General features: G+C 37.1%; 1 protein-coding gene and 1 long non-coding RNA gene across 2 annotated transcripts; both read left to right on the top strand.

The window, feature by feature from the left end:
• The first annotated feature begins 651 nt into the window (after positions 1 to 651).
• LOC123653767 (flocculation protein FLO11-like) lies at positions 652 to 12,103 on the top strand. The gene is made up of 8 exons (XM_045589750.1): positions 652 to 769; positions 1,133 to 1,271; positions 1,516 to 1,751; positions 5,399 to 5,562; positions 6,409 to 6,645; positions 8,341 to 8,514; positions 8,991 to 11,896; positions 11,953 to 12,103. Exons 1-8 carry the CDS (start codon positions 652 to 654, stop codon positions 12,101 to 12,103), a joined length of 4,125 nt encoding a protein of 1,374 aa, XP_045445706.1.
• A 107-nt stretch (positions 12,104 to 12,210) lies between these two features.
• Positions 12,211 to 13,145, top strand: LOC123653429. The gene is made up of 3 exons (XR_006743095.1): positions 12,211 to 12,262; positions 12,360 to 12,471; positions 12,662 to 13,145. It is a non-coding gene; the product is annotated as an uncharacterized LOC123653429 (long non-coding RNA).
• Positions 13,146 to 13,808: the final 663 nt, after the last annotated feature.

The following is a 13,808-nucleotide window of genomic DNA, read 5'->3' as shown; positions in this document are numbered from 1 at the left end:
CTTTTTGAGTAATCTTTGATAACGCGTAGTTATTTGACTATTTTTTCGTCGATCTACGTTGTATTACTCGTCGATGTAATTAAAGTCGGTTTTTTTTTCGTTTGCAAGCAAACACATTTTTTTGTGATTTCTTTTTATAATATATAGTATTAAAATTTAAACGTGATTAACTAGATAAACTTATATTTTCGTTATGTTTTGAGAACTATTTCAATTTAAAATAATTTAGCAGTCTTTCGTTTCATAAGAGACAGGGCGCGTTTGGCTACACGCCAGACCAAATGGGGTAAAAAAGCAAAGGGCGGTGGCGTTGACCGCGCCCCGAAATAGCGAGCAAAGTCAAGGCGGGCATCTATGTCTAGTGGCGATCGTCGTTTCCGAAAAAGCCATACAACTGTGTGCTTATATTCTAACCTTGCTAGTACACACCCTCCTCGGGGAGTGTTCCAGCAACTTCCATGCGATGAAAACTAATATTTTTTAACGTTATGTACTTTTATAATAATAATTAGAATACAGATATTAGAACGTTAGCTGACCTCTTAATAACATTTAAACATCACGCTATACCCATAAAGTTTACGAAGAAACACATTCACGCAATGCGCCTGCAGATTCTTAAACGAAACTATGTCGACAGTCCTCAGCAAAATGGGCGCGCTCTTTTTGTTCATATCCCTCCATATAAGAGTCAACAATGCTGGCCAACTTTGCGACAAGTACAGAGTTGGGAGTAGTGTTAATAGTTCAGAAAAAATAACGGTCTTAAGTTAGTATCAATCGTAAGTAAATGTACGCGTTGAAAAACGGGACACAATAGCGTTGCGGTGAGTCATGCGGCGAGCTTGAGACTGAACAAGGACATCCTCACACTGACGAGCTGTGGCAAATGGAAACATAAACATCGTTACTCCATATCCGTCCGCTTTATTCACCATTGTTCCGCAACAAATTGCAGACATAATAGGCTTCGCAACAAACTTCGCGCTAGATGACACATTGATATTTTAAGGATAATAGTGTTGGGAAATTTGTCTGGCGTCCTAAACGTTCTTGTCGCTTTTCAATGCCACTTATGTTTTACATAACTTTTAAAGAAACGGAAACTGTGATTATGTTTTTGTTTACACAGATGACTTGAAAGCGGTGACGAAGAATTTAGTAAGACTAGCTAAGAAGGAGGGCTCTGAAGACAACATTTCAATAATCGTGGTGTTCCTGAAGGACCCGCGTGACATTGTCGCCGACAACTGCCCGCCCATGGACCTTGGGTAAGAAAATGAAGGTTTACGTTTTGAAGCTTCACGCTTTAAAGTTCACTACCTCGTTTTACACTTTAGGGACTGACTTATAACTAATGACGTAGTTAGGTATTTTTCTAGGAATTGAAGCCCTGCTGAACAAGTAAAAAAAGGATGTTAAAAATAAAAGAGTCTGTAGTAGATAAACTGTATGTAACACTTTTGGTAGACCTGAGGGCAAAACTTTTTTGAATACTAATTATTTTATCAATAGGCTGGACAACGCGGTGGTGAACGTGCCACCGTTCGCCGTGGAAAATGAAGCTTGCAAGATGGTGGTAGCAGAAGCTGGCGGAGGAGAATGCGCCGAGGGCGGTGACAACGGCGTCTCGGACAGCGACAGTGATGACCTTGGACCGGAGACCGCGGTGGACGCCGATTTAGACATTGACGATGACGCTGAAATGGACAACAATGACCCGGCTCCCCCGACGCCACCGGCGCATGCAGGTATGTTTATATACATTTATGATTCTTGCATAAATTTATATAGTAATAATTTTCATTCTTTCAATAATGAGTCGAAATAATTTAAAAAAGATTTTTTTTTCTTATTTTATAACTAACTGTGCCTCTCGGTTTCACCTGCGTCAGTTTGAGCAAAAAAATAGACAATAGCCTTCCTCGGTAAATAGGCTATCCAACCCAAAAATAATTTTTCAATTCGAATCAGTAGTTCCTGAGATTAGCGCATTTAAACAAACAAACAAACTTTTCAGGTTTATAATATTAGTATAGCTATCACTAACGCGAACATATAAGTCGGAGTCTAATATATGTTTTTAATAACCATTTGTTTATATTATGACCAAATCCTGTAAAATGGTAAACCAATAAATAGTAATTCCATGAATTTTTTTAGCGTACGGTTCACCTTATAGTAAGAGATTACCGTAGCTTATAGACGCCTGCAACAAAGCATCGCAAGCGCGTTGCCGACCCAATCCCCAATCCCCCCAGGAGCTCTGGTCACCTTACTCATCAACAGGAACACAATACTGCTTGAAAGCACTATTATTTAGCTGTGATCTTCTGTAAGGTCGAGGTACTTCCCCAGTCGGGCTGATCCAGATTTTGAGCAAGAAATTCCTGCTGTGCCCTACCTCGGTTAAAACTTGTTTGAAATAACTTCAATTCAACAAAAAAAAAAAAAAAAAAATTTTAATAATAATAATAACTAATTGATTTATCGTAACTGTGTTTGCTTGCAACTTTACCGATTTCCTTTACCAATTGAGTTTTAGCCGCGTCAACTATTATGTTTAGTTGCCCTGTACCTATATTATGAATTTTAGCGAGATATTGTAAGCCTAAGCTGTGACCAGATGATAGTTCATATATCTATATGAACTATCATTTTACTTTTTACTTTTCATTAAAAATGAGGAAGTAATATTTTAGATTTCCCATTACAAGGCATACAAAAATTCAGAAAAATAATAATTTTAGTTACGACAATAATAACATTATTATGTATTAAAAACAAAAAAAAAAAATCATACGAAATTCATTCCGATTGTTAATGTAGATGATTTTTGTCATATAGTTCCTTTCGAAAACATATTATCTATACAAAAAAATAAAATTGGAGTGTCTGTTTGTAATATTAAAATAACCGCTTTGTACTAAATGCATATGGATGTATTCACGGAACATATACCAAAATAACAATTTTTAAAAAAAAGTCTGTCTGTCTGTCTGCTTGTTCCGGCTAACTTTTAAAACGGGTGGGCCGATTTTGACAGGACTTTCACTGACAGATAGCTGATGTAATAAGGAGTAACTTATTAGTAAGTTTAGTAATTTATTTATTTTATAATTCTACGAACTGATCACTAACTTTTTTATTAAATTCCACGCGGACGAAGTTGCGTGCACAGCTAGTTATTTTATATAACCGTAAAATTGTCTGTTAAATTTAAAAAAAAAAGTTGTTATACATCACAGCGGTTGCTGATCCTGTATTAAACATAAATAATGCTATTTTTAAGGTGCGGTATCTAATATTTTTCGCACTTAATTAATTAGTGTTTCGTAAAAATTCTAATTTAATGAACTGGGTAAGGTCTCGTGGGTGTGTTTTGTGTAAATTGCTTAATTGTGTAATTGTATGCCGTATTGCCTTCCATAAATTAATATATAGTTAGCTTTTTCTAGTAATAATGTATTTATACATTGAACAAATATCTAATTAATTTTAATTAAAAGTATTTTTATTAGTTTTTCTATTAATAAAAAAATGTTTTATTAATTTTAAAATACCTATATTCTAGAAATTATGTCTATGAAGTTTGTAATGTTTCATAGTTTTCATACGATTACTAAGGAAGGTATTATTCAGTTTCCTTGAAAGAAATATAGTATTGTTTCATTACGATACATTTTATTTTCATTATTTATTAATTAGTTAATTGTTACAAATTCCTCCTTAATATTTCTTGTCAGTGATGTAGATAGTCTTTAGTAGATTCTGTACATCAAAATTTTAATTGGACACTTTTTTCGCTATTTTGTTTCCCAAATAATAAATGGGGTTATGACGTATCATAAAAAAATAAATTTAAGAAGATATTTCGAAGTTATATAATATAACAGGCCCAAAAGAATAGAATTTAAGATTTTTTTTCCAAAATGATCTGTAAAGATAATACTTTAAATTTTTTGCGATGAGATCTTTTAGCAATAAGTTGTTTGCAAATAGGAAAACAATTGATTTATAATTCCCACCATAGCTTTGAAGAAAGCTGATGCTTGTCTTGTGGTACCAATTAGTTTTACTGAGAACTTATGATTACTTTTTGAGTAATATTTGATAACGCGGATTTACTTGACTATTTTGCGTCTACTTAGGTAGGTACGTTGTAGTACTTCTCGATGTAATTGAAGTAAGTTTTTTTTTTCGTTTTGCGAGCCAACACAATTATTTCTTAAACTCATTCAACTACAATAATCTAGATCAACTATTGTAATAAAAAATACTTTTAAGATATGTAGGTGTGTATGAAAATATTGATAAAATGTAGCATGTAGGTGTTTTGGTATTTCACTTAATAATAACTGCGATCTATTTTCTAAGTGACTAGGGAACACTCTGAAGTTTGATTCCCGTATAATGAGATGAGGCTGATATGGACAATAGGTACGATCCTGAATACAAGATTTAACAGATTTAGTTAGCATAACTTAAACACTTCCTATATGAGATTTCTTACGAAAGAAATGTGTCAGTGAAATTGTACGTGTTTCTCGTTTAAGATTAGACATGGGAGATATAAATAATTACAATATAATAACGAGACGGCATCCCCGAGTCCGCGTCCCCTCGCCACCGCCGGCCACGAGCGCCGGTTCCGCCCGAGCCCGTGGTTCCTCGCCGCGCGCCTCGTCTCCGTCGCCCCGTCCCGCGCCGCGCGAGCGATCAGTCGCACATCGAACGCTCGTGGGCTCTGTACTGCTCTCTATTGTTGAATCTACAAACAACGGGCTTTTTTTTGTCTACATCGACGCCTTTAACTATTTTTCTGACGAAACTTGAAATTGAAATCTGTGCTGTAGAATTACCGTTTACGGTACGTGATTTTATGCAAATGATTATTTTAATATCTTACATACGGAATAGTTTTGTGAAAGGTTATTTTTGTGTTGATTCATGCGAAGCGGTGTTCTGGAAATAGATCGTGTTCGTACCGAGGCGCATCATTCCTTCGGTCTGCTAAGGATTCCCGCAAAGGCCCTAAGTTGACCGGCATATTTTCGACTCGATATACATTCCTCGGACACGGGCGTGTCTGTGTCTCCTTAATCCGTTTTCGAAATGGCGTCCGAGAAGTTTTCGCGAGTTTAAATTTGCGACCGGTAAATGTTGTCATCACGCGGATTCGCTGTCAGTGTAACGAATCAAACGAGATCTATGCTTTAGTTTTGATAGCGAAATATATTTAGTTCAAAATCTTTGTTTTTTTTTTTTCTTATAAGGGTGTGTCACCTGTTGATTGTAAGTGGGGGTGGTTGATCAATGTTGCGTGTTCACCTGGTGGTGGCGCGGATGGTAACGAGCGTTTTTATTAAATAACGTGTTCTTTGTTATTGTTGTATAGTGGGAGACAGCCACGTTGACGGGAACTTAGTGGATAATGTAGCGGAGAGTGGCGAAGAGTCCGAAGACGAGTGGAATTACTATAAAGTCGAAGGCGAGCAGGAGCAAAATCCTAGCGAAGAAGTCGACGAGCCACCACGTTCTGAAACACCTTGTCAAGATAATGTAAGTGGATTTTTACTATTATTAAACTATAGAGTAGTTTTATATGAATATAATACTTATAAGGCATTTAAATTGTTCTAATAGTAAGTAGTTTTAATCTTTGGCTTCAATTGTTGAATACAAATGTTGAATATCAATTCAATGTGCTCATATTATAATTTGCAACATAGCTTTCATGGATTTACATTCCCAGAAATATGTATTGTTGTGGTTTTAAAGTAGATTGTAATGCTATTTATAGCTTACCTCACGCATATAAACAGAAGGGTAATTTAAAATATTGAGTGTAAATATTGATTGTATTCTGAAAATTTCTAAGAATTTTAAGTACTTGATAGCTCAATTCCTCTTATGATATACCTACTGTCATTTGTTTTGTGCATGTAAAGGTTAAAACTTTAATCTTATCTATGACAAATTTTTGCAATAATATCATTATTATGACAAAATTATGCAAAATTTTGCTCCATTTTTATACTCATATGGAAAGTATGGTTAAAGTATACCTATTAAATAAAACTTATAGATAAGAAAACATTTTAGTTAGTTATTTAAAATTTTATTTTGTTTATATTCTGTTATCATAGTTGTTCGGATACTTCATTAATCTCTTTAATGTGAAATTTAAGGAAACCTTACTTTATTTAATAATATTATGAAGCTACAGAGTTGTTGAACTGGAAAAATTAATGTATGCGACACCACGTAACTTTTTGCAAACATGTATATTGTTTTACAGAACATTTTTTTATTGTTATCTCTTTTACACCAGTAACTTCTGCAGTTATATGAAGAAAAGAAAGCTGTAAAATTTTCTTTCATTAAAAAAAATACTTTACATTTCAGTCTGCTTGGGAAAGCAGTTCAGTAGACATGAATAGTTCACCACTGAACCCAGATGCACCGGTGTTTGTGCCGGGTGGAGTGGCTGGCTCCGATGTATTGTTGGCCGAGTCACCACGTAAACCACTGCCCATGGATGATATAGAGCTACCCGATGTGGCTCAATTCCAAACAGAGGCAATTGTCAGACCCGCTGAACTTCAAGACTTGGATAATTGTGACCAACTAAATGGACATCATGTAAGATATTATATATGTAAACTATAAATGAATTGGAAAGTATTAACAGATTTATGTGGGTGTCGTATGAGGCGACTAAGGGATAACAAATTCCACTACTACCTTGGAACTTAAAAAGCTAATCGATGGTGGGATAACCATCCAACTGCTAAGTTTAAAATACACAGGCCGAAGATGGGCAGCAGCGTCTTCATTGCGACAAAGCCAGCCCTGCGGTCACCAACCCGCCTGCCCAGCGTGGTGACTATGGGCAAAACACATGAGTTCACTTGAATCACTTGTTCACTTGGTGTGAACTTGTGGAGGCCTAGGTCCAGTAGTGGACTGTGAAAGGCTGCTGTGAACAGATTTATTAATTTACATATTTTTTATTAGTTTACACATTTTTTATTAATTTACACATTTACTATTTATTAATTTAAACAATTAATCTAAATAGATTTCAATATTTTTGAGTGAGAAAAAAAGCAGATTATAAGGATTCACTTGTGTGATTTCTGATCCTGTGGGAATGTCTGGATAAAAAGTAACATGTGTTATTCTTGATCTTGATCTTGTTGATTTTAGTGTGGAAGATTAACAAGCATCTATCCATACACCCTCACAAAATTTAACGCCTTTAATATTAGTATGATTTAGACTTAGTCGTATTTGAGGATTATTTGATATTGAAATAATAAACAGCTTCAAAACAACATTCAAGGAAAAATGTGTCATCAACCAAGACGTTAGAACTTGGTACTTTATCAAAACAAAACTAGGTAATATTTGTTTTGAGTTTGACAAATGAGTGATGAAAATTAACAATGTTTATTTCATAATGCATTGACTGTAAAAGAGAATGAATGAATGAAAGAATTAATGTATGCTGACTAATGTAGACGAAAAAATATAAACAACAATATAGCTAGGTTAAGTATATAATACTACTAAGAATATATGATAAATCTTATTTTAGTTGTTGCTATGTGAAAAGTTTCTTTATTAATTTCATCTCTTCTAACTTTATTTTTTATTTTCTTTATTTTTTTGTAGTGAGTTAGTTCACAAATTGAATATGATACCCTCATTATCGCTAAATGTTATTTTTAAATTTTATGGTTTTAGCTATAATGCTATAAATTTGCTCTTTAAGGTAAATTATTGTTTAATCTTAGTCATCATGTAATATTAATTCAAAAAAGACATTAACACAATGTTGGTTGTCATATTACCAAATATGAATGGATATTTCGGACATTAGTAAATCCACAGTAAAAAGATTTAAACAACTGATACTTTCTCAAAATTGAAACACAAAAGTTCCTTCTGAGTAAATTGTTAAAAATTTTCCTTTATTACTCAATAAGTTATAAAACTTTTAAGTTATAAAAGGCTATACTTAATTTGTTACTAAAGGGCTAATATTGACGAAATCATTTTAAATTTCTCTAGATTAAATAGTCACAATATAAGTCAAAGCCCGTACTGCGGTCACCAACCCGCCTGCCCAGCGTGGTGACTATGGGCAAAACACATGAGTTCACGTTATTTTTGGTGTAAACTTGTGGAGGCCTATGTCCAGCAGTAGACTGTATAGGCTGTAATGATAATGATGAAATAGTCACAATAATCACATCATAATAATCACAAATAATCAACAGAGATGGATTGTAATGTGTACATTATACAATAAGGTGTTTCTAATATTTTCAGAATATATCAATGGATGGTGTAACACAACACTTGAACGGCAACGAGAAATGTGAAATGGAAAGTTTAGGTTTTGGTTTTAGTGTAGGAATAGAACAAGATAAAATAAAAGATACAAGTTTATTTCAAGACTTTGAAAGAATACAAAAAGATACTACAGACTTTTGTAATGTTCAGGTAATTTTTACTTCTGTTTTTAGTTAATAGTTAAAATGCACTATATATAAATTTCTTAAAAACATTATTGAACACAACATGGACTTACATAATTGTATACAGTTTTATACAAAGAATTATTAGTTAAGAATTACTTGTGTACCGTAAACCAGGATCTGATGATGGGATCTCAGAGAAATCGAGAGAACCCCTCGAATATCCACACAACTTTTTACTGGGTATTTAACAATTTTGAGGTATTTTAATTTAATCGAAAGCCAATGTTTATCATGTGGTCACATTTAAATTTCATTGAGATCTGATTACAACTTTTGGAGTAATCTTTGATAATGCGTATTTACTTGACAATTTTTTCGTCTACCTATGTTGTATTACTTGTCGATGTAATTGTAGTCGGGTTTTTTTTCGTTTGCCAGCAAACACAATTATTCCAACAAAATTTAAAAATCTATTTATTTTTATTCTTCTCTTTGCAGGTATTTCCAGCTCACACAGAAACAAATCCCTTCAATATTGATGGTGATGATGAACTGTTTGAAAGGCTAAAAAATAAAGAAAATGATCCAATGAGTATGAGTTTTTATCAAGAGAAAGATGATGACACTTGTGAAAGATTTGGTAAAATTGAGTCACATGTTGATTTGAATGCAGTTCAGCCTCTTCCCGACAGTGATGATGAGGATATCCAACCAAACGGCGTTTGTGGGAATGTAAATGAAAATAAGGAAAATATTTGTCCAGATGAGACGTCGAATTTATTAGGTTTAGAACAGGGTCAGGAGCCAAATAATGATATAATTAGGTTTGATGACAGATCAGAAATTGTTGGTAACAATGTTCCAAGCTTAGATAATTATATGGATTTCAATATTCAAAATACAAATAATATGCAAAATTATACAAATACAGATTTTGAATGCAACATTACACGAGAGCCTGTTGTTCAAACTGATACACCTGAATCTCACAAACTACTTTTTGAACAAATACCTGAAATTCCAGATGGTAAAAGTTCAGAATTAGGATTCACTAATGAGGATTTATTGGACCCCTCAGATAGTGACAAAGATGGAAGGGTCATAACTCCACAAGACGAAACTTCTCAAGACATTGAAATGGAAGGTAAATTTGATGAATCTCCATCTGAAGAAGTTCAACAAGAAATTGAAAACGTGGAGTCAGAAAAAATGGAAGAAAATGAAATAATAATAGAAACTACACTCAGCTCAGAGACCTCTGAAAAACTAGCATGTGAAAACATTGGGTCTGCACAGGAAACTAAACTAGATGACAAACCTTCTTCTCCGGAAATGGCCGAAGAAAATGTAATTGTCGAAGTTCATGAAACTCCAACTACTAAACATAAAGAAGCAAATCCAGATATTAAGAAAGATGATAGTATTATTGCCAATAGTGAAGAAGATTCAGAACTACCAGAAATCGCTGTTGATGCACCTGAAATTCCATATGAAGAAGAAAAAGACAGTGAACTACAAAAATTAGAAACAGAATTTGAGGCAGATTCACCTTCAAAGTCCCCTGTGCCAAGTGACTCATTAATTAATAGTGAATCACTGTTGCCCAAGGAGTCCCCACTGCCGCAAGAATCTTTATTGCCTGGAGATTCTTCATCTCCACAAGAATCTCCCTTACCGCAAGAGATTTCATTGCCGCGCGAGTCTCCGCTGTCACAAGAAGCTTTACTGTTAAGAAATTCTCCAATATCTAGTGATTTGCCTTTACCTCAAGACAATTTGAAACCTGTAGAATCACCATTGCCACCGGAGTCTCCAATACCATCTGAATCCCTCTTATCCCAAGAAATAATGCATGCTCGAGAATCACCATTACCACAGGACATGCAATCCCAAGAATCAACTTTACCGGAAGAAACTTCTTTATTACGAGATTCTCCAATGCTGCATGAAACTCTAGTATCACAAGAGTCATCAATACCTCCAGAGTCTCCTTTACCAAAGGATTCACTAATTCGATCAGAGTCACCTCTATCGGCAACATCACTTGCGCCAGTTGAACTTGTAGAACATTCATCATCATCGCTTTCAAAGTCTCCACATCCTTCTGAAATAGAAAATCTAGAAGCAACTTCACCAATTCCATCTCCATTACCTTCATACACTGCAGTAGAATCACATTCTCCAGTACCCTCACATAATAGTTTTGAACCAGTACCTGCTGAAGTTCCATTGCCTAGAGAATCTCCAGTGCCAGCTGATGTTACTGTACCACAAGAAAATATTGACATAAATAAAGTGAATGAGACACCACAAGGCGAACTTTTGAGTGTATCTCATTTGCCCAATGAAAGCATGACACCAGTAGAACAAACTTTACCTGTGGAAATCCGACAGACATCACCACTACCTACAAATTTCGAACAAGAATCGACGTTAGAAGAGACACAAAATAAAGTTTTTGTTACAGCTGAGAATCAAGAGCCTAAATACACAGAAAGGGAATCACCCAATCCTTTGATCCAACATTGTGTCTCACCTATGCCCGTGCAATCTACTGAAAATACTGAATCTTTAATACTAACAGAAGAACCACAGTCTACTTCTGTTCCCATGGAATCTTCACATACTGAATTAGAATCTAAACCATCTATTGAGTCACCAGTAGCAGAAGCTCCAGCATTGGAATCAATACATATAAAATGTGATACTGCAATTATATCTCCCACACCAGTCGATGAGATCAAAGAGACGACACCTTCGCCTGTCCCAGTTTCGGAATCGGTCGAAGCTAAAGAGATCACTGAAGTTCAAAAGCAAGTTTCGGAAGTCAGCGCTCCGGCGCCCGACATAGTTCCCGAGGAACGTCCTCGCACTGAACTAGTCACTGACATCGATATAGGCATTCCCGAATCGAGAGCGCAGGAAATTTGCGTTCCCGTCACTAACGTAATACAACACGACGATGTGGTGCAGCCCGGAGCGACGCCCCCTCCGACACCGGCCATCGAGCCGGCGCAGCCTCCCGCCCTCGGTGAGGCGCCTATCGCCGCCGCTACCGCCGCGGTCGCTGCCGCCGCCGCCGTTACCGCCGCCGCAGCCACCGCGGCCAAGACGAAGTCGACCGGGTCCCCGAAAAAATCTCCCACGACTCCCACGGCAAAAGCGGCCGCACCTAAGACCGCATTAAAAACGACACCTTCGACGCGAACACCTGCCTCGGCGACCAAACGCGTTGCTCCCGCGTCGACCGCGACGACGCCACGAACACCAAACGCCGCCGCTCCACGCGCCGCCGCCGCCGCTCGCACGCCGGCGTCGGCTCCCAAAGCCTCACCGGCCGCGCGCCCCGCCGCTAAGTCGGCCCCGTCGCCGGCTACGAAGCCCGCGCCTAAGCCCGCCGCGGCGCCGGCTCCGGCTCGCACTGCTCCGGCTTCCCGCTCCGCACCCGTTGCTCGGGTAGCTCCGAAAGCACCCGCGACGAAGTCGACCACAGCGGCACCGGTGAAACCGGCTACGGCGACGTCGAAACCCGCAGCGGCCCCTGCTTCTCGCCCCGCCGCTCGCCCTGTCCCAGCGACGCGCCCGCCTTCTACCACCGCCCCTGCAACTAAGCCCAAGGAAGTAAAACCGAAGGTTCCGGCTGCACCCACGAAACCCCTGACGAACGGAGAGGTAAAGGCGAGCGCTAAGCCCGCGAGTCGCGCGCCGCCTGCGCGGCCGGCGCCACGCCCCACGCCGCGCCCCGCCGCGCCGTCAGCCGCTCCCCCTAAGTATGTGATTCGTTTTTGTTCCTTATTATTTATTTATAATTTCACAAACAGTCAAATGTTTATTATTGAATAATAATTTGTATTTTTCGTATTTTAGAACGGCTGCACCGAAACCCGCGGCTCGTGCTCCTCTCGATAAACAGAGCAAAGATCTCGCCAACAAGCGCATCACTGCCAAAGCCGCACCCCCGAGGACTACCACTGCAAAGGTGTGTTTTGCAATCTGTTATGCCATTCTTCACAGTCAACATTAAAAATTAACGTTTTTAACAAATTTCCTTCACTATTAGAAGTCTTAAATAGAACTTATTAACTTCTGGGATATAACAAGACCTGGCTAAAATCAAAATCCTCTCAAAATTATCAATCATTGTTAATTGACTTAAACGTTTACGGTAGGCACCGGGCGCCGTGAAGAGCGTCCCCAAGCTGAGCGTGAAGAAAGCCGTAGACAAGAAGCCGTTGGCCGAGAAGCCGCTGAACGGTGCTGACGAGCCGCTGAAGGCTCCGCCCAGTCCGCCCGCCGACAACGCGCTCCTACCCGACGTCATCGCGTAGACACTACTATACCGATTCCTATTATTTTCCGCTTGAATTTTGTGATTTTCTATAAGTGTATAATAGTTTTAAAAGCCGCTCGTGGCGGCGAGACGTTAGGTGCGGGAGTCGTCTCCCATTTTATATTATAGAGTCGCTTTTGATAGATGTGTACGTTGCCGGTTCGTTGCGCGCGGGCGACGGCCGCGTCGGTCCGAATGGTCCGGTTAGATACGGTCGGTTCGGTCCGATCCGGTCCGACGCGGCCCGGCCCAAAACGGTTATTATCCACTATTATGAGTCTGGTTAGAATTTTTATATTACCAACGAATGATTGATTTTAAAATCTGGCTTTTAATTTATTTTCTTTGTATAACCGTATTATTTAAATAAAATCGTGAAGAAGGACTGAGACATTGTTTTATTTTTTTGTAGTGGTATTAAAATTATGACGTATTATAATAATAATGAAAAAAGTGCTTACTTAATATTATAATAACTACCGTTATTTGTCAATGTTAACATAAATATGGTGTTACAAAGGAATACTGAAATAAACATTTTATTCAAATAAATGGTTATATCACCCTTTTGTTTTTTCTTTATTTCTTTAGCTAACCTTTTGATTTAAGGCATATCTAAAATAATGTGTTTGGTTGTTAAATAAAAAAAAAAAAAAAAAGTCACGAATACAGGAAGCAGTTTTCTTTCTGTTTGTTTATTTTAGTTTAGGTGATAGTAATTGCTAAATTTAACATTTTTTTAAATATTGTAGTCGTTTTACTTATAAGGTGAAATTTTATTTATTCATCGCTGTTAATTTCAAATTTATAGCGTCATTATGGGTCAATATTAAAAAAACGTGATAACTTACCCGATTGTAATAATAAATGTAATTAAATGTTATATTGTTTAAGACTCGCTAACAACAAGATATTTTAATATTTCAATTCATGTTCATTCAAATTAATCAAAATTGAGAATTTGTATTAGGATTTAAAAAATAATA

This window comes from Melitaea cinxia, chromosome 5 (genome assembly GCF_905220565.1).
Source record: "Melitaea cinxia chromosome 5, ilMelCinx1.1, whole genome shotgun sequence".
Classification (NCBI taxonomy): domain Eukaryota; kingdom Metazoa; phylum Arthropoda; class Insecta; order Lepidoptera; family Nymphalidae; genus Melitaea; species Melitaea cinxia.
This window is presented reverse-complemented; position numbering and strand designations above follow the sequence as displayed.

Bases quoted from the DNA above. Each gene is read 5' to 3' on its own strand.
- LOC123653767 (XM_045589750.1), top strand. From the start codon at position 652: ATGGGCGCGCTCTTTTTGTTCATATCCCTCCATATAAGAGTCAACAAT. The intron at 1,272-1,515 runs GTAAGAAAATGA...TTTTATCAATAG, and splicing joins TGCCCGCCCATGGACCTTGG to GCTGGACAACGCGGTGGTGA. The intron at 8,515-8,990 runs GTAATTTTTACT...TTCTCTTTGCAG, and splicing joins CAGACTTTTGTAATGTTCAG to GTATTTCCAGCTCACACAGA.